The sequence below is a fragment of the Zalophus californianus genome, chromosome 11, assembly GCF_009762305.2.
Source record: "Zalophus californianus isolate mZalCal1 chromosome 11, mZalCal1.pri.v2, whole genome shotgun sequence".
Lineage (NCBI taxonomy): Eukaryota > Metazoa > Chordata > Mammalia > Carnivora > Otariidae > Zalophus > Zalophus californianus.
In genome coordinates, this window is record NC_045605.1 from 45974672 (window position 1) to 45995986 (window position 21315).

The following is a 21315-nucleotide window of genomic DNA, read 5'->3' on the forward strand; positions in this document are numbered from 1 at the left end:
GTCTTTCTAAGAGTTATGAATGATCCCCCCAAAAGAAACTAAAAAACCTAAAAGTGAGTCCACTGGTGAAGATATTGAACGTGTGCATGGCAGGGATGACTAAAGAAAACACTTATGACAAAAATAAGTAATTCACCATAAACTGGCATTTGAACACGACATATGCTAAAAAGCTACATAAAACAACTTAATTATGCCTGCATAAAAGCCTTCTTGGTATTGAATTACAAATCAAATATATATTTCTAAAACCTCTTTACTTCATTTCTATTGAAAGCCTGATAAGCCTGAAATTACATTTTTTACTCATGCATAGTTCAAGAGCAATGTAACTATCAAAGGTTTATCAATAATAAATATTTTAAACCAGATAAAGTTGATTATGTATCTGACATTACAATGTCTTGAATTTGAATGTCTAAAATGTATTTAAACAAGCAATATTTACCAAGTATCTAAAAGTCCATCACTGTGCTCTATACATTCTAAAGAACATACAGTATAAGATACAAACAGCCCCTACTCTCAAGGAGCTTACATTCTAATGGGAATAGTAACAGTTCCAGTTCCAGTTAAGTAACAGTAACAGTTACTTAACCTTTCTGAACAGGCTTCATTTTCTTCATAAGATCTTTCCTAATCTGTCTTTCTATGATTTTATAAAAAAATACTATTCCTTGAGTACCAACTATATGCCAGGCACTATTATATATTTTGTACTCATTATCTCTAATGCTTGCAAAAACACTTGTACTATAGGTATTATTAAATCCATTTTACCTGAAATCCCCTCTAAGATGAAATAACTTGGTCAAGACTACACAGCTAGTAACTGGGATTCAAAATAGGTCTATCAAGATCTAAAGCTGATGCTCATTCTAGTTCATTATCCTATCTGTTTATTCCAAATTCCATGATATGAACTCTTCACTGATTTGTATGCATTACTTACTTCACAATAAGCCATTCAAGAAAGCCAGCCAAGAAATGTCAGGAAGTAAAAGGTTCCTTCCATTCTGGCTCACTAGCTCTGTTTCATATGAATAGACTGAGTAGCATCTCGAACTCTTGTTGTCCTTCCTAATCCCCTTAACAAGCTCAACCCAATTTTAAAACAAAAACTAGAATAAGTTTAAAAGCTTCTTCCTGGCAACTGAGTTAAATGAAATTAGAGACTATATATGTCATGTGCAGAGAAAGCCAAAGTGATGACATTAAAATATGGCAGCAAGCCCAAAAAGAAAAGAGAATTATGAAGAAGAAATTCAAATGATGATTTATAATAAACTCTAATTTTAACATTTCTTAAAAATTTCTCTTGGGTGCTAAGCCTTTTTATATGGTTATTTTTAATGACACTGTCAGACAAAGAAAAGCTGAGCAGCTGTGCCAGATTAAAGACTAAAGACAATTAAATATACTAACAATCCTAGATGAAGGAATAATGCCTGTTATGAATGGCATTATTAAGAAAACTGGCAAAACTTTATGTATACTGTATATTAGACAAGAGTATTATATTAATACTAAGTTTGCTGAATTTGATAACTATACTATGATTATATAAGAGAGTATCTTTGTTCTAGGAAATACACTCTGATGTATTTAGGAATCAAGGAACATAATGTTTACAACTTAGTCTCAAAGTTTCAGGAAAAAAAAACATATCCACACACGCACATTTATAGATCTTGGAGAATGATAAATAAAATGTAGCAAAACTGATGAACGTGGGAGAATATAAGAATTCTTCATACTATTCTTGTCATTTTTCTCTAATTTTAAAATTATTTCTAAATAAGTAAGTAAATAAAATTATTTCAAAATAAAGTTGTTTTAAATCCCTAATGCAAAAGAGAATTTTTAAATATCTGAATGGGGATACTTTTAGAATTTCATTCCAAACTAATACTACCTCACAGTAGGGCCAGGATAAAAAAAAAAAAGAAGAAAAAGAAGAAGAAAAGAGAGAGGGGAAAGAAAGAAAGAAGGCAAAACCCTTCTATAACCCTTCTATACAAGGTGCCCAATTTACTCTGAAGGCCTAAATCATTAAAATATTACCTTTTTTCCTAACAAGAGTATTCTACAAAACTCTACTACATTCAATACTCTATTTTATTCATATAAATATATGATCTCTTCTTTATACCACAGGTGATTTGAACAACTATTTCTTATTCGTCTATTAAGTACAATCACATGTTAAAGTGCTATAGACACAATAAAAAATACTTGTCAAGTTCCACGTAAGTTTTATTATATCTGACCTAATGTCCTACTCCCCCACCTGCTATTCCAATCTTGGCCTCTTCTGTTTCCCATTCTCCATATAATTCTCCACTGCAGATGTCACTGGAATTCTCCCTGACTGAGGCACTGAACCATTTCCTCACTGTCTCGTGAAACACTTTACAAATAGTTAACCTACAGAGAAAAGGAAGGTTTTAAGTTGAACTCTATGTGTATGAGAGTATGTGGATGTGGCTTAAACAAACTCTTCAAATAGTATATGATCTCCACAAATATTTACCTTTGACAGACATATGTATATAAGTATGCATAAATGTGCATAATATAAATTCTTTCAGTTACATACTTTTGGTAAGAAAAACTGCTTCCACCTTCCAAATTCAGAATTAAAATTTTAAACCTTTATTTAAAAGATAGTGTACTCATGTTCCTTATATATTGTGAACAAAACTTCTTAAAGTTAACATTACATGGCATCTCATTATTCACACTTATTACAGGTTTTAACAGATGTTTAAGTCATTATAAATGGATACGAGCACATACTATATGAATGCTGAGTTTTCTTAGTATCCTTACAGTTTAATGATCCTACTAAGACTAGATAACACTTTCAAAATTCAAGACAATTTAAGAAAAAAATTCAAAAAGCACTGTAAAATCTGACAATATTAATATAGAACTAGAAAGAAATACTTTACGTGGAAAATGGGATTTCCAATGAAATGGACACACATCAAAAACATAAAATAAAAATAGCCTATCTCCCAAAAGACTTCATTGAGAAAATTAATGATGAAGTCTACTGAAAAAACTTCCAATATTCCACTATATGTTAACTAACTAGAATTTTTAAAAAAATTTGGAGGGAAAACAAAAAAAAAAATTTCACTGCAACCTGGACTTGATCATGAAATACTTTTCTCAACCAGATTAAGTCAAAGCAAAGGTGAGTAAATAATCCTGTTTGCCTCTTCTATTCAACTCTGAAAAATGTGAAAATTCTGAACTCTGGGGAAAATATACAGAGTACTGACAACAGACCTTTGGGCTTCCAATTATCCAGATCGGACTCACATGCTATTAAGAGTTGCAATGTTGGGGACGCCTGGGTGGCTCAGTTGGTTAAGCATCTGCCTTCGGCTCAGGTCATGATCCCAGGGTCCTGGGATCAAGTCCCACATCAGGCTCCTTGCTCAGTGGGGAGCCTGCTTCTCCCTCTGCCTGCCGCTCTCCCCTGTTCGTGCTCTCTCTCTCTGACAAATAAACAAATCTTCAAAAAAAAAAAAAAAAAGAGTTGCAATGCTGAACTGTGGTATGAAGATGATAAAAATGGGAGATAAATATCTTTAATTCAAAATAAATCACCAAGGGGCACCTGAGTGGCTCAATTAAGCAACTGACTTGGGTTCAGGTCCTGATCTCATGGGTCGAGGGACTGAGCCCCACTCAGCGGGAGTCTTCTTGGATATTCTCTTCCTCTGCCCTTTCCTGCCCACCCCCCCCAAGTAAATAATGCCTTTAAAAAAAAAAAATCACCAAAATGTGATTTTTGCCATAGGGTTTTTGTCATTATATTCAGAATTTCAAATCAGACCAACATAGCAAGGAAAACTGGAGATGAAGCCCTATAAAAATGGCAAGATCCAGTTTCATAGTTGTCAAATTATAGATGTTTACTTTGTTAATATTAATTTATGGTACACAGTGAAAAGTTAACAATCCATATCATAATCCCCAGAGGAAGCACTAAGAAACTAATACACCAAGAGGCACCTGGGTGGCTCCATTGGGTAAGAATCTGCCTTCGGCTCAGGTCATGATCTTGGGCTCCTAGGATCAAGCCCCACATCGGGCTCCTTGCTCAGTGGGGAGTCTGCTTCTCCCCCTTCCTTTGCCCCTCCCCACCACTCATGCTCTCTCCCCCACCAATAAATAAATAAAATCTTTTTTTTTAAAAGATTTTATTTATTTAGTTGACAGAGAGAAAGACAGCAAGAGCAGGAACACAAGCAGGGGGAGTGGGAGAGGGAGAAGCAGGCTTCCTGGCGAGCCGGGAGCCCGATATGGGGCTTGATCTCAGGACCCTGGGATCATGACCTGAGCCGAAGGCAGATGCTTAACGACTGAGCCACCCAGGTGCCCCAATAAATAAAATCTTAAAAAAAAAAAGAAACCAATACACCTTTGCAAAAAACCAACAGAAGAAATATGGATTTTAAAAAAGAAAACTCCAAAGAGCAAGGTAAAAATTTAAACCTAGCATATCTATAACATTAAATATTAATGGACTATGCATCTCATTTTAAAGGCAGAGAATGTAAGAACAAGTTTTTAAAAAGCAGCACCTAACTATATACTCTTTACAAGGGATGCACAGATTTATGTCAAAAAGTAAAAAATGTAGGAAAAAATATAGCATGTGAACACTAACCGTGAGAAAGCCAGAAAAGTTATATAAATTTTAGACAAAGTAGACTTCAAAATAGTAGCATTACCAGAGATAAAGGGCATTTTATATAGATGAAAGGGCCAATTCACCAATCTTATACACTCATAAAACAGAAGAAGAGAGAACAATTGTTATGTCCTTTATTTCTTTTTCTTGTCTCACTGCACTCTACTACCTGTATTCAACATTGTGCTTTAAGTAAGGGCAATGCATTAAGGCAATAAAAAGAAATAAAAGGTGTCAAAATTGGAAGGAAAGAAGTAAAAAGTCTTTTTCAAAGGTATCATCTATATAGAAAATCCTGGGCAGCACTAGAATAAGGGAGTTTAGCAAGATAGTCAATATATGTTACCCTTTCCTTCATCCATCAGGATACAAAGTCAATATACAAAAATCAGTTGTGTGACAATGTGAAATGCTGTTGAGTATGAGGAGCAACAGAAACTCATTCCTTGTTGGTGGGAATGTAAACACACACAGCCACTTTGGAAGAGAGTTTAGCAGCTTCTTACAAAACTAAACATACTCTTACCGTAAGATCCAGCAATCACGCTCCTTGGTATTTATGCAAGAGATGGAAACTTCAGCACACACAAAAACCTACACATGGATGTTTAAAGCAGCTTTATTCATAACTGCCAAAAATTGAAAGCAACCAAGATGTCCCTCAGTAGGTAAATGGATAAACTGTGGTATATCCAGACAATGGATTATCATTCAGCACTACAAAGAAATGAGCTATCAAGTGAAAGAAGCCAATCTGAAAAGGCTACATACTGTATGATGCCAACTACATGACGCTGAGGAAAGGCAAAATCAGAAAGACAATGTAAGTTCAGTGGCTGCCCGGGATTGGGAATTAGGGGGAGTGTGAGATGGGGAAGATGAATAAGCAGATTTTTAAGGCAATGAAATATTCTGTGTGAAAGTATAACTATAGATACCAGTCACTAAACATTTATCCAAACCCAAAGAATGTACAACACCAAGAGCGAACCCTAACGTAAACTGGACCTTGAGTGATTATGATGTGTCTAAGTTCATCCTTGGTTAAAAAAAAAAAAAAAAAAACCATTCTGGTGAATGATGTTAAAATGGGGGAGGCTATGCCTGTGTGGGGACAGGGTATATGGGAAATCGGTGTACCTTTTCTCAATTTTGTATAAATCTAAAACTGCTCTAAAAAAAATAGTCTTTTAAAAAAAATCAGTTGTACTTCCATATACTAGCAATAAAACAACTGAAAATTTATAGGATGTTCAGAGACTTATAAAAAAAAAAAAAGCCAAGGGGCGTCTCAGTGGCTCAGTCATTAAGCGTCTGCTTTCAGCTTGGGTCATGATCCCAGGGTCCTGGGATCGAACCCCACATCGGGCTCTCTGCTCAGTGGGAGGCCTGCTTCTCCCTCTCCCACTCCCCCTGCTTGTGTTCCTCCTCTCCCTACCTCTGTCAAACAAATAAAATCTTAAAAAAAAAAGCCAAAAGGTCTAACAAGGAATAAGTAATTATTATACTTATCCATAACTTATCAACATAATGTAATACTATACTATCATTTAAAACAAGTAAAAAAAAAAAAAGAACCATATCCTCTACACATCAGTGTTTCTGAGAGCCTTTTAACTCATGTCACCTTATCCCTTTAAAGAAACATAAAAATCTCATCTTCTATTACCAGTCCAGCCCATCTGAAGATCAGAATGTGTCTGTTTCTCACTTTATTTGGTTACTAAGGAAAAAAGGATGGAAAAGAAGGAAAAACTAAACACTTAATACTTTTGGAACACATCAAAATTTCATAACCCATTATGAAATACTACTAAATAAAAATGGCAGAAAACAGTAGTTACAGGCATAGGAACTATATATATACATGTAAGACAATGGAAATTTGAATGTATTTTTCTCCTTAAATTTACTTTGGGAGAAGAAAAGACTTACTACCTTTGGAACAGTGAACTAAAAATCTGAGTATCTAGATCCTAATTCCTCCTCTATTTTAGAAACACTATAAAATTTCTAAATCTCAAGATTCTCAACAGTAAAATTAAGGAGTAGATTAATTTTTTTTTTAAGTAGACTCCATGCCCAGCGTGGGTCACAATGAGGGGCTTGAACTCACAACCCTGAGATTAAGACCTGAGCTGAGATCGAGAGTCAGACGCTTAACTGACTGAGCCACATAAATGCCCCAGATTAAATTATTTTTAGGGCCTTCCATTCTAATACCCCATGGCTTACTCTGTTACTATACTTGTAAAGGATATGTTCTATTAGTTTTTTTATGTAGTACTGAGTACACTGTACCTTTATCACAACTCTCTAAAAACTGCCATGAAAAATCATGATCCATTATCCACATTGAGTACCCTTTCTCCAGGCCTCCTATACCATTTGTTTTAAAGGCCATTTTAATCCAGGAATTCAGTTGCACTTCTAGGAGTTTCTCCTACAGAAATACAGTGCTAGAAAATATGTACAAAGATATCTGTAAGAATATTTATTGTAGCATTGGTAGTAAAACAATTTAAAACAATGGAACCAACCCATTATTTCCATCAATTGAGAATTAAACAAATGATGGTACTGCCATACAACATTCAACTGCTTCAAAGAGGCTAATCTACACATAATACCTAAAAGTTAACAGACGCTCTTCTCTGAGCAAAATATTGTAACTTCTCTGAAATCCAGCCTCTTAAGAACCAGACACTAATAATACCCCCTTCTAAGCTTTCATGTGTATTAACTATTTAAACACATCAAAGCCTAGTACAATGCACTACACAAGCAGATATTCAATATATGTAACCCTTTCCTTTATCCTTCAAACATTATAAAATCTTCCTAACTGGATTCTCTGGCTCTAATCTCAACAGATTCTCCAAGCCATTCTGGACAATAATTTTCCCAAAATATCATTTTAAATAGTATCACTCTTTTGCTCAAACACTTGCCTACCAGAAAAAATTTAAACCCCATATAGCTTAACCATTACACAACAGCTCTACTTTACTTTTAAAACCTTAGCCCCTCCATACCTCTCAAATAGGAGCTTATCATGCCACCCTTAAAAGTCTGCCCCCTCACTGCCATTTGGAGATGCAGTGCATATTACCTTTATGACTCTGATCATTTCTTTAAAAAAAAAAAAGATTTTATTAATTTATTTGAGAGAGAGAATGAGAGACAGAGAGCACGAGAGGGAAGAGGGTCAGAGGGAGAAGCAGACTCCCTGCTGAGCAAGGAGCCCGATGTGGGACTCGATCCCGGGACTCCAGGATCATGACCTGAGCCAAAGGCAGTCGCTTAACCAACTGAGCCACCCAGGCGCCCTATGACTCTGATCATTTCCAAATGCATTTCTCATCCTTCCACTGCCATCCCATCCAAATCTATTCATACTTCAAATACCTACCGCGGACTAATCTTCCATAAATCCATTTTAAGTATCTCAGTTTACTAATCTGTTTCCTTTGAACACTGCCTTGAAGTGATTTGAATATTCACACACACACACACACACACACACACACACAAACTAACAGAACAGTCATCAACTTGAGACTCTAAGAGTGAAGTAGATTTTCAATAATTAGTTGAGGAATGGGATATACAACAAAGTACAAACTACATAAGCAGGTACTTTTCTGTTAATTTATCGAACAGAAATGCCTAAAGTAATTCCTGGTATATTTTCCAAACTTTCACAATGTAAACAGACAACTTGAAAATTGTACAGAATTATTGACTATGTATTCCCTATCAGGTCCTTTTCATCTCTGCGACCTATTATAACTGGAATTCTGTACCTCTCAATCCCTTTTATCCATTCTGCACATCCCTTCACCCACTTCTTCTCTGGTAACCACCAGTTTGTTCTCTATATTTAAGAATCCATTTTGTTTGTTCAGTTGTGTGCTTTAAGATTCCACATATTAGTGAAATCATATGGTATTTGTCTCAGTCTTACTTCACTTAGCAGAATATCCTCTAGCTTCATCCATGTTTCGCAAATGGCAAGATAATCATTTTTTTTATAGCTGAGCATTATTCCATTGTGTGTGCGTAGACACACATCTTTACCTATGGATGAACACTTGGGTTGCTTCCATAAGAAGCTTCTAGATGAAAAGCACAGCATAAGGAATATAGTCAGTAATGTAGTAACACTGTATGGTAACAGATGGTGACTGCACTTATCATGGTGAGTACTGTGTGTAGAATTGTGAAATCAATTATGTTGTACACCTAAAACTAGTACAGTATTCAATAAAAAGAAAAAGAAGAATACAAGATAGTCCCTGAAAAAGGAATTGAGAGCCACAGTGTGAAATGGGAAACAAAAGGAGCAGCAGCTATCTTAAAACCTAGACATCTACAAAGTAGTCAGCCGGCTACCGGCAAGTGATAGAACAGCGGAGCACAAAATTCGAACTTTAGAAGTCTGCTCTGCTGAGGGACATCGCTCCAGTGGCTAAGCGGGGGGTGGAACCCTCGCTGGGACAGTGTGGTCTCAGGACCCTCGGGGTCACAGAAAGACTGGGGGTGCCTGAGTGCAGCAGAGCTCCTGGGTATCAGAGCGGGGAAGCCGGCTGCAGAGACAGAGCCGAGGAGTGGGCTCTCAGCTCTGGGTTGCCATAAACCGTGATCCGCGGCACAGTCGGACCACTGCTCTTCCAGTAGGGACCCAACAAGCAGCAGATCCGGGGAGACTCCCCTTCCTCCCCCAGGAGGCACAGAAGTACACCGCAGGAATCTGCTGGGTTTGAGACTCCAAATGGGGTCGTGTGCCTGAGATAGAAACGCTCGGTCACAGGATGGGTGAGCACGGGAGTGCAGCCGGAGACCAGGGAGACAGGAGTGATTGACTGCTTTTCTCTGAGGGCGCACTGAGTAGTGGGGCCCCAAGCTTTTGGCTCCAGGGCCAGAGATTGGGAGGCTGCCAATTTCATTCTCATCCTTTAAAGCTGCTCGGAAAGCCTGCAGGGAACAAAAGCCACAAAGAGCAAACCCAAGCAGATTACTTAGCCTGGCCCCTGGCAAGGGCGATGCAATTCCACCAGGGGCAAAGACATTTGAGAATCAACCCAACAGGCCCCTCCCCCAGAAGATCAGCAAGAACATCCAGCCAAGACCATGTTTACCCATCAATGAGAACGGCAAAATCCAAGTACTAGGAGAACACAGCACATAGAATTCATGGCTTTTCAAAAGATGGAAAAGAGCCCAGATGTCCATCAACTGATGAATGGATAAAGAAGGTGTGGTATACACACACACACACACACACACACACACACACACACACAATGGAATATTACTCAGCCATCAAAAAAAACGAAATCTTGCCATTTGCTACGACATGGATGGAACTAGAGTGTATTATGCTAAGCGAAATAAGTCAATCAGAGAAAGACAATTATCATAGGATCTCACTGATAATGTGGAATTTAAGAAACAAGGCAGAGGATCATAGGGGAAGAGAGGAAAAAAATGAAACAAGAAGAAACCAGAGAGGGAGACAAACCATAAGAGACTCTTAATCTCAGGAAACAAAAAGGGTTGCTGGAGTGGTGGGGGGTGGGAGGGATGGGGGCGGCTAGGTGATGGATACTGGGGAGGGTATGTGCTATGGTGAGCAGTGGGTGTTGTGTAAGACTGATGAATCACAGACCTGTATCCATTAAACAAATAATACATTATATGTTAATACAAAAAATAATAATAAAAATAATTCTGATACTTTAGACATCCAAACAGTGCTTTTCCAAACTTGCTAGTAAAAAAAACAAAATATTTTAACAGCATTTTATCATTTGCTTAATGTTGATACGCACTAAGTCTCTAAACATTTAAGCTGCTTTATTTTTCTTTAATAAAACATTGTGCTTTACCCATCACAAATACTGCCTTGAAAATGTTTTAATGGATAAAATTATCAATAGCCATGTTATAATGGAAATGATGACAGATCATTTATTTTTAAAAAGGCAGGAAAATAAAGAACTAATCTTATTATCATAATGGATCCATTTTCTTGTATTGAATCAGGTATTACTCTGGGATTGAGTTTTAGACTATTTTACCTAACTCCACAACAGAAAACATATGAGTTATTATTGTCCCAGTTATAGCAATTGGATTAACGCATTTTTGACTGTTGAATATTCTCCAAATTCGATGAAATAACACAATAAGGAAATGTCTGGGTTCTTATGGCCCCAAATGCCACCCTCACCCCAAGCTCCAACCTGTTGGGTAACACAAGAGAAAAGGGAAAAAACAGCCAAAGACAATGCAAAAAGGATATAAGAAAACACACACCTCACTGTTCCCAAAGCCATGTCCTGCAAGGAATACAGTGATGATCACAAATAAAAAGAAACACAAAATGTTGGCAAAGTTGGGGCAAAGAGAAGAGAGAAAAAGCTGGGTATTAAATTGACAATATAATTGGTATGTCTCCAAAACAAACAATGGGGCCTGGTCTACTGGCTGCTGGCTAATATTTACCTTAATCAATGCAAATGAGTCTGCGTACAAAATAAACCTGCACTTTCCAACTATGCAAACGGTTAACAGTTAGCTGGCTACTAGCCTATTGCTATACAAACAAAACCTACCACTTTACATTTGAGGCACTGCTATCATGTCCCAGAGGCTCCTCAAACCCAAACCAAAAATATCACCTCTTCCCCTCAATTAGCTGCTCCTCTTTCTATATTGTTAAATATTCACCAGTATCCATCTAATCTTCTAGCAGGTCTTCAAACTAGTTATTGTTTAAAAAAAAAAATAGTATCTATTTCCATTTCTTTGTCTTTTTAAATCAATATATAAATACTCATTTAGGTATGGTCGTATTTTAAAATGGAGCACTTTAGGAGCCCCCATATGAATATCAAAGTGAACATGCTTGATAATGGATGCAGAAAAATGTGCCATTACTTTGTCTTTTCAACAAATGGTGCTAGAACAGTTGGCTATCCATTTGGGAAAAAAAAATTGAACTTCAATCTATACCTTGTACTAAATACAAAACTAATTCAAACTGATCCCAGATAGAAGTATAAAATCTAAAACTAAAAAACGAAGAGAAAACCTTGTTGACCTTGGATTAGGCAAAGACCTCTTATTCTTAGGCTCAGTACCAAAAGCACAATCCATAAAAGAACAAATTGAAAAACTGGACTTTATCAAAATTAAAACCTTCTGCTCTATCAAAGACGCTGTTAAGAGTAAAGACAAGTCAAAGACTGGGGAAAAAACATTTTCAAATCACATATCTAATAAAGAACTTGTATCGAGAATATATACAGAACTCTCAGGGTGCCTGGGTGGCTCAGTCGTTAAGCATCTGCCTTCGGCTCAGGTCATGATCCCAGGGTCCTTGATCGAGCCCCACATCAGGCTCCCTGCTCTCCGGGGAAGCCTGCTTCTCCCTCTCCCACTCCCCCTGCTTGTGTTCCCTCTCTGGCTGTCTCTCTGTCAAATAAACAAAATCTTAAAAAAAAAAAAAAAAGAGAGAGAGAGAAAACTCTCAAAACTCAGTAATAAAACAACCCAGTAAAAAAAAAAAAGACTTAAACAGACATTTCAACAAGGAACATATATAGATATGCAAATAAGTACATGAAAAAGTGCTCAACATCCATAGTCACTAGGGAAATGCAAATTTAAAACACAGTATATACCTCTACACACCTATTAGAATGCCTAAAACTGACCAAACCAAGTGCTGACAAGGATGTGGAGAAATGAACATTCATACACGGCTGGTTGAATGTAAAATGGAACAACTGTATTGGAAAATGGATTCGCAATTTTTTTAAAAAGTTAAACATACAAGTACCATATGATCCAGCCATTCCACTCCTAGACATTTACCCAAGAGAAAGGAGGGCATGTGTCCACACAAAGACTTATATACAAATGTTTATATATCAGTTTTATTTTTATGAATGAAAACCCTTAAACAATCCAAATATCCATCAACAGGTAAATGGATGAACAAATAACGGCACATTCATACAATGGAATACTACCCAGAAATAAAAAGGAACAAACTACTGATATATACTACAACATGGATGACTCTAAAATAACTCAGCTGAATAAAAGCTAGGCAAAAAAGCATACTGCATGCTTTAATTTATATAAAACTCTAGATATGCAAACTATTTTTTAGTGAAACAAACTAGGAGACAAGCGGAAGGATTACAAAGGAGCACTAGGAAACTTCAGGGGAGTGTGTATACATGTATCAAAATTCATCAAACTGCACCCTTTAAAATGTGCAATTTATTTTATGTCAATTATATCTCAATAAATTATTAAAATTGTTAACAAAAAGTAAATTTTCTGTTCTTTAGAAGATTTCTTAAGAAAGGATTAAAACTACAAAATATCAGCACTTGCCTAAAAAAGAAAATGAAAAATTAAAATTAGGGGGCACCTGGGTGGCTCAGTAGGTGGAGCACGTGACTCTTGATGTTGGGGTTGTAAGTTCAAGTCCCACGTTGGATGCAGAGATTACTTTAAAAAAAACAATCTTAGGGGCGCCTGGGTGGCTCAGTTAAGTGTCTGCCTTCGGCTCAGGTCATGATCTCAGAGTCCTGGAATGTAGCTCCGTGTGGGTCTCTCTGATTAGCAGGGAGTCTGCTTCTCCCTCTCATTCTCCCTCTGTGTTCTCCCCTTCTCTCTCTCAAATAAATAAATAAAATCTTTTTAAAAAAATTAAAATCTTAAAAAAAATTTTTTTAATTAGGTCCAATGGATTCTGAGGGTATACCAATGGTTAGAACACACCAAACATAAAACAAATACATACACACACATCACCATGATTTTATAATCCTTTAAAAAAATTTATGACTTTAGGAGAATGTTAGGGAATCAATTCATTTTTTGAACATTGGGATATGAAGAGGAACAATCAAGCACTGTTATGCCTTTCCTATGACCTTACCTCTGGGTAACCAAATAGTATATTCGAGGGTCTCTTTATAGCTAATAAATGAAACAACAATTAGAATGTGTTCATTTGAACCCCTACTGAATCAACAAATGTAGGTATGGCATATATACAGCTGCTAATTTCACAAAAAGAGATAACCATATATATACTTCCTGATCAAAGAACATACCATTGTCTATAATAATCCCACCAAATTTTTTCTCAAAATAAACTCAAATGAAGTCTGATCAAATCTCTAAGTCCAACTAATTTACTGGAAATAGAGGACAGAGAATACATTTTTACCTTTAATTTTTATGAAAGATGCTTGGGACATCAACCAGTTGCAATGTACAATGTTGACTGAAAGTACTTACAACTTTAAAATATATAAACAAAAAACTCAGATCACTGGAAATCTGAACGCTAATTAGACATTCAATTCCCTATTAAGGAATTATTGTTTGTTTTTAGATGTGATAACATAGTTATGTTTAAAAAAGCAGAGAGAAAAAAAAAGACCTTGTCTTTTAAAGACACATACTAATGTATTTATAAATTACAAGTTATGATTCTGGAATCTGTTTCCAAATAATACAAGGATGGAGAAGTGAGTGGGAATACAAAAGAAATAACACTGGGGCGCCTGGGTGGCTCAGTCGGTTAAGCACCTGACTCGATTTTGGCTCAGGTCATGATCTCAGGGTCGTGAGCCCCGCCTTGGGCTCCACAATAGCTCAAAGTCTCCTTGAGATTCTCTCTCCCTCTGCCCCTCCCCCCACTTGTCCGTACGCTCGCTCTAAAATAAATAAATAATAGGGTGGCTCAGTCAGTTAAGCCTCTGCCTTCGGCTCAGGTCATAATCTCAAGGTCCTGGAATGGAGCCCCGCGTCAGGCTCCCTCCTTCTTCCTCTCCCTCTGCCTCTACCCGTACCCCCAACCCCTGCTCTTTCTCTCTAATAAATAAAATCTTAAAAATAAAAAATAAGATACCTTGTTGAATTTACTTTCTAACTATTTTATGTATATCGATATAAAAATCCTAAATAAATAGGTCACATTTCTTCTCTTATGTTGTCCTTTTTGGTTAGAAATATAAACTGGGTAACCATCTTCTTTTATTCTCTAAAAGTTTATATAGATATCAACAATTTGTTTCATAAAGGTTTAGTTGAATTTTTAAAACCCTCTGGGCCTGGCAGCTACATGTTGAAGGGAGGATTCCTACACATAACAATGTTTTATCTTTTGACTTGTAATTACGTAGCACTGTAGGATGCATACTGATTATCTGCCATTTACTGCAACTTGCTTCATGACTTGGTATGTGATCAAATTTCATAAATGTTCTATGTACTTAAAAATGTCTATGATCTAGGGCGTCTGGGTGGTTCTGTCGGTTGAGCGTCTATCTTCAGCTCAGGTCATGATCCCAGGGTCCTGGATTGGGTCCCACGCTGGGTTCCCTGCTCAGCAGGGGAGCTTGCTTCTCCCTCTCCCTCTGCCTGCTGCTTCCCCTGCTTGTGCGTACGCTGTCAAATAAATAAAAATCTTAAAAAATAAAATAATTTTAAAAATGTATATGATCTAACAATTAGGTGCAGGGTTCTATAACTGTCCATTGGCTCAAACTTGTTAACTCTTTTATTCAAATCTTCCATTTTACTAATATTTACTTAGTATATTATCAAAAGGTAAATAAAATATTAACAGCATTTATCATTCTAAATGTCAATTTTTAAATATATATTGAAGTTATACATACACACAAATGCATGACTTATCTTTTCCTAGAAATATTTTAGTTTTCCTAATGGATTATTTCATTCCTACTGAATGAATTTCTTAATCCCTAATAATGTTTTTGTCTTAGTCTAAATTTTCATAAAATTAATATACCTATGACAGCTATTTTTTTTTTTTGTAGGGGAAAGCACAAATGCAGTCCCCCACTACCACAAATTATGCAGTCGAGTTTCCCACATTTGGGGAAATCGCAGGAGTCAGAAATCCAGAGTACAATGGATAAGCCTCACCCTGGGAAAACCACCTTCGTGATCATGGTATCTCCCCTGCCAGTAAGTATGACAGCTATGTTTTGGTTGCTTGTGTTAAAATGTTTTATTAGAGCCATTAATCATAAGCAGCAATGTAATTATTTATTTGCTCTCTTTAAAGAAATCCTATCCTGGGGTCTCCATGTTTTCTCTGGCAAGTGTACTCTGTTTACATTTCTCCTGGTAACTGATAAGAGTTAAAATTATTTTCACCATCTTATTTTATTTTTAATATACTATGCCTATATACTATGACTTTACTTTTCCTTTCTTTAACTTTTCCTTAAACTTTTAACAAGATTACCTGAAAGTAGAATTAGTATTATTACTTAAAAAAAAAAAGAATTAGTATTATTATTCTTTTTCTAAAGAATAAGACCTCAGAAAGCTTTAATCAGTACCCATCCTGTCTTATGCATTATTTTCTAGGACAATATTTAATTCCTGTGCATTTAAGTTATTTATTGTATTGTTTTATACAATCAGGTTGCCAGATTAGGCTACATGTTTACCAATTCTTTTCTTTTTTAAGATTTGTTTATTTATTTGGACAGAGAGAGCACAAGAAGAGGGAGAGGGAAAAGCAGGCTCCCCGGGGAATGGGGAGTCCAATGCGGGGCTCAATCCCAGAACCCTGGGATCATGACCTGAGCTGAAGGCAGACACTTAATCAACTGAGCCATCCAGGTGTCCCATGTTTACCAATTCTTTAACTTTGCATCTTGCATGCTCTTCTACATCCTGGGTCCAATTTCCTCTTATAAAGTAGAGCTACCTTCAGTAGTTCTTTCAGTAATGGTCTATGAGTAGTAAACTTTCCATCTCCATCTGCAAAATACATTTATTTCTCCATCACTTTAGAATAACAGTTTTGAGAGTTATTTTATTTTTCCTTGGCACTTTTAAGATATTAATCTATTGGTTTTGGCCTCTATTCATCCTCATGGTAGTAAGTATGCTAAACTAACTGCCATCCAGTTATAATTGACTTGTCTTTCTCTCTGGTTCCTTTATTACTTTCTCTTTACATTAAATGCCCAGAAATTTCACTAGAATGTACTGAATTGTCCATTTATATTCCTTCTACTTATAGATTATTTATTTTTAGGCACAGTCACATAAAAGAGAAAAAGTGATTTAAGAATGACTATTTTCTTAATTCTCCCAGAGAGTATTCAAAACTAACTCCATGCTAAAGGTATGAGACACTAATTCACTACATTTAGTGGATGACCTAGGGTAGTGGTTCTCAAACTTGAGCATGCAAAACACCTGGGGAACTGGAATCTACCCACGGTTTAAGAATCACTGTCTTGGGGGGCGCCTGGGTGGCTCAGATGGTTAAGCGTCTGCTTTCAGCTCAGGTCATGATCCAGGGTCCTGGGATCAAGTCCTGCATTGGGCTCCCTGCTCAGTGGGGAGCCTGTTTCCCCCTCTGCCTGCCACTCTCCCTGCTTGTGCTAATAAATAAATAAAATCTTAAAAAAAAAAAAAAAAGAATCACCGTCTGGGGGCACCTGGGTGGCTCAGCTGGTTGAGTGTCTGCCCTCGGCTCAGGTCATGATCCAGCTCAAGCCACGATCCCGTGGTCCTAGGATCAAGCCCCATGTCAGGCTCCCTGCTCAGTGGGGAGTCTTCTCCCTCTCCCCTTGACTCTCCCCCGGCTTGTGCTCACTCTGTCTTGCTCACTTTCTCTCTCTCAAATAAATAAATAAAATCTTGGGGTGCCTGGGTGGCTCAGTCGTTAGGCGTCTGCCTTCGGCTCAGGTCATGATCCCAGGGTCCTGGGATCGAGCCCCACATGGGGCTCCCTGCTCTGTGGGAAGCCCGCTTCTCCCCCTCCCACTCCCCCTGCTTGTGTTCCCTCTCTCGCTGTCTCTCTCTGTCAAATAAATAAATAAAATCTTTTAAATAAATAAATAAATAAATAAATAAAATCTTGAAAAAGAATCACTGTCTTAGGGATTGGGATAATTTATCTCATGGAACCCCAGTTGATAAGGACCACAGGGATTTGTCCTGCTTCTTAAATCTAGAGATTAATATTTCTCATCAATTCTAAACAGAATTTAGCAGAACTGCTCCAGTTCATTCTTCACACAGCCCTCAGGCTAAAAACAAAGCTTGTTCATATCACCTCCCCTACCCAAAATTGTTTACTGGCTCCTCTACACCTATAAGAGCAGTTCTTTATGGGGGGTAGGGGGGATACATGGATGGGCTTTAAAGTACATGCAAACTTTTGAGTATTTACATTATGTTACACTTATTTTTTGTAATACCACCAATAGGTCTGTGAGATCACTTAGGTAAGTACATTAAAAATTGCTGACTTAAATTCAAATGAGTCAGTATGGCACATAAAGCTTTTCCTGATCCATGCCTGCCTAACCTACCCTTGTACCATCCTATACACACCATGCTTTCAAAATTTCTTCACTGTACACATACTACCTCCACCTAGAAAAGAATGCCCAATAGGCCTCTAACAGGCCTAATTAACTACTCCCCAAGAGGTCCAATATCACCTCCTCCAGGAAACCTTCTCAACCCACTTGAGAGTTAGTTGCTCCCCTTTCTATTCTCTCTCAGCATCTTGTACAAACATCCACGATTACATTTCACCCTTTGAATTAGTGGTCTACAAAACTATCATCCTTTATAAGAATGAGTTATCTCCAGTAACTAAGAACTTAATCATTATCTTTAAATCCTCATAGTAGATACATTATTATGTCTGTTTTCATGTAGATTTTCAAGGGAACCAGAGATTCAATGGGAGTAAACGGCACCTAATCTAGTTTTGTTCTCACATTTCTCCACAAAATACTTCAAAGCATCAATGCAATGATTATGCCCCTACAAGGTCTGACGCCTACACTGTCAATACAACTAAGAGAAAAACATCGAAGGGATAATCAAATCTAAGAATTCAAAAACACTGGAGGGGTAATCAAATCTGAGAGTTCAAAAACTTTCATTTAAAAAAAAAAGGACTCTCATTTTAATTCCTATACAAGTCTACTTGCTTTATCTGTTTATTTAATACACAAAAGTGCATACTACAAATTCTGAGAAGATTCCTTGTCACTATTTGTTAGAACACCCAATAAAATCCTTTTACAAAAGTATACAAAATCTGTACACAAAAGTAAATGGCTCTTTCCAGGGACAGAAGGTGGAAATGTGAGAAGCTGAAGACATCTTTCGCTTATTACTTTTCAAATATATCAGTTTATCATCTGAATTTTTTTCATAATATATCACTTTAGAAACGAGCAAAACATAATGGAAAGTTTAAAAAAAAAAAAGCCATATCCTATGTCATGCTATTAAGAAAACAGCTTAATTATGTAATCATTTTAATATTATTTCTTACCAGATTTAAGACCTGAAATTTTGAAGATGGCACTTGGTTTCCCATTTGTGACAAATCCTAGGAGTTGCCATACAGGCATTCCATTTGAATCAGGATAGGAAAAGTAGACAGATCCTCCCATTCCCTCAGGAAATGGGACTGTTCCCAGCATAAAAACCACAACATGGTTGATACTTTCATAATCAGGCAAGTCAAAAACAAATTTATCTTCTGCCACTTGCTGTGCAGCTGTTTGCACCTAGAAAATAAGAAACTCGACTTAGTTCAATGGTTTGATGTTTCTATAACCCTTATAGTATTCCTGTAAGCTGTTATCAAGTATAGTCAATTATAGTCATTATACCCAGTATAACCTTGGGTTAATCTGATAGTCTATATGGAATTTCCAAATATACCAGTGTTAAATTTAAAAAGAAAATCCAAATATATATATATTCAGCCTTAAAATGATCATTTAATGAATGCAACTTTTAAAAAAATAGAACTAAATTATTTCAGAAGTGCCCTGAAAGGAATTTACTTATATAAGTAAATCACTACAGCTTCAGAATATTAAAAAAAATGAAAGGTTGTGCAAAATACACCACCAAATCCTTATCCTCAGTATGCAAAGTAGAGGAAATTAAAATGGGTAAGCAGTCCAGAAAGAATTTGTTAATCCTCATTGTTTGCAGATTCCATATTTATTAATTTGCTCACTCACTAAAATTTATTTGTAAGCACAAAATCAATATTCATTGCACTCTGGTGGTCATTCATGGACATGTTCATGAGCAGAGCAGCAAAAATTTTGAGTTGCCTAATGCACAGGTTCCCAGCTGAGGTGGAGAAAAGTTAGCTATGCCTTCTTTCTTTCAGCTCTCATGCTGTACACAGCTGTTTTTCCCAGTTAATTTAGTGCCATGTTTGTTTGTATTTTGTGCTTTTTGTTGGTGATTCTGATATTTAAAATGGCCAAGCGGAAATGCTGGCTAATATTCCTAAGTCTGAAATGGTTATGTGCCTTACTGAGAAAATATGCTATATAAGTTTCATTCAGAAATGAGTTATGGTGTTATTGGCTGTTAAGTTCGATGTTTATGAATCAACAACACATAATTAAATAAGAGTCTTTAAACAGAAACATACAGACAACAAGGTTATGTAATGATAGGCTGATAAAAACTGTCATCAGAGGCTTGAAAAAACCTAACTCTGTATTTCCCCTAAGGGCAACGAGTCAGTATTTACCAATTGAGGAACTGAGTGTTCACAATGACTTCACAGAACCGAACTACTGTGAATAATGAGAATCAACTGTATATAAAAAGCAAAAATCCTACCTTGAATGTGCAAAGTGGGAACCTGTAAAAGTTTCCTCTTGACTCATTTCATAATCTAATTTTCTCTGCTAGAATTGAATGTCAGTTTCTAGAATGAGATCTTATTTTGAAGTTTGAGAAGTTTGAGAAATCGACTTCCAAAGAGAAAATTCCTTTTATCCACTTTCAGAAAATTAATGATTAATTGCTATATCACAACCATTAGCAAAAATAAGTATTAATTCTGAGGCCACTCAGGTCAAAAGGCTGTCAAGAGTTTACATGATACACAGTTTTTTGGTTTTCTTTTTAATTGCTATTGCCCCTCTATTCACCAAAACACCAAATCTGAATTACTACCAGTATTTTAAGACTCTAAATGGTCAAATCTTATTACCTAGAATACAACTTCTTTTCCTTTGCTAATAGTTGCTGTTGTTACTAAAATGCTTACTTTTTTTTTATAATATCCTAGCTACTACTATAAAAAAACTTGAAAAATTCATAGCTATGCATATGAATTGTCCTAAATTTATTCCCAAGAGACCAAGAATGAATGTTCTTAAAATCAAGTTCTAATTCTCTCATCTAAAGTTTTCCAACCTCATTAAAAACTGCCCAGTTTAAAGAGAATAAAACAAAAGAACATAAATATAAAACCAAACTGCCTGTATTAGTATTAAATTCAATTTCACCAGTTTGGGGCATGCACATAATCTTAAAAAAACATATTAAAATGATGGTATTCAGGGGGCCTGTGGGGCTCAGTTGGTTAAGCGACTGCCTTCGGCTCTGGTTATGAGCCTGGAGTCCCGGGGTGGAGTCCCGCATCAGGCTCCCTGCTCGGCAGGGAGTCTGCTTCTCCCTCTGACCATCTTCCCTCTCGTGTTCTCTCTCTCTCATTCTCTCTCTCA

General features: G+C 36.5%; 1 protein-coding gene and 1 non-coding gene across 2 annotated transcripts in view; both read right to left on the reverse strand.

Moving 5' to 3' along the window:
• The window catches only part of HIKESHI (heat shock protein nuclear import factor hikeshi), a 40220-nt gene that overhangs the window by 16547 nt on the left and 2358 nt on the right, over positions 1–21315 (reverse strand). Inside the window, exon 2 of the mRNA XM_027580527.1 lies at positions 19101–19338. Within this exon, the coding sequence (XP_027436328.1) occupies positions 19101–19338 (238 nt within the window). The remainder of the gene's footprint in view (positions 1–19100; positions 19339–21315) is intronic.
• Positions 15589–15750, reverse strand: LOC113915630. The gene has a single exon (XR_003517774.1). It is a non-coding gene; the product is annotated as a U1 spliceosomal RNA (small nuclear RNA).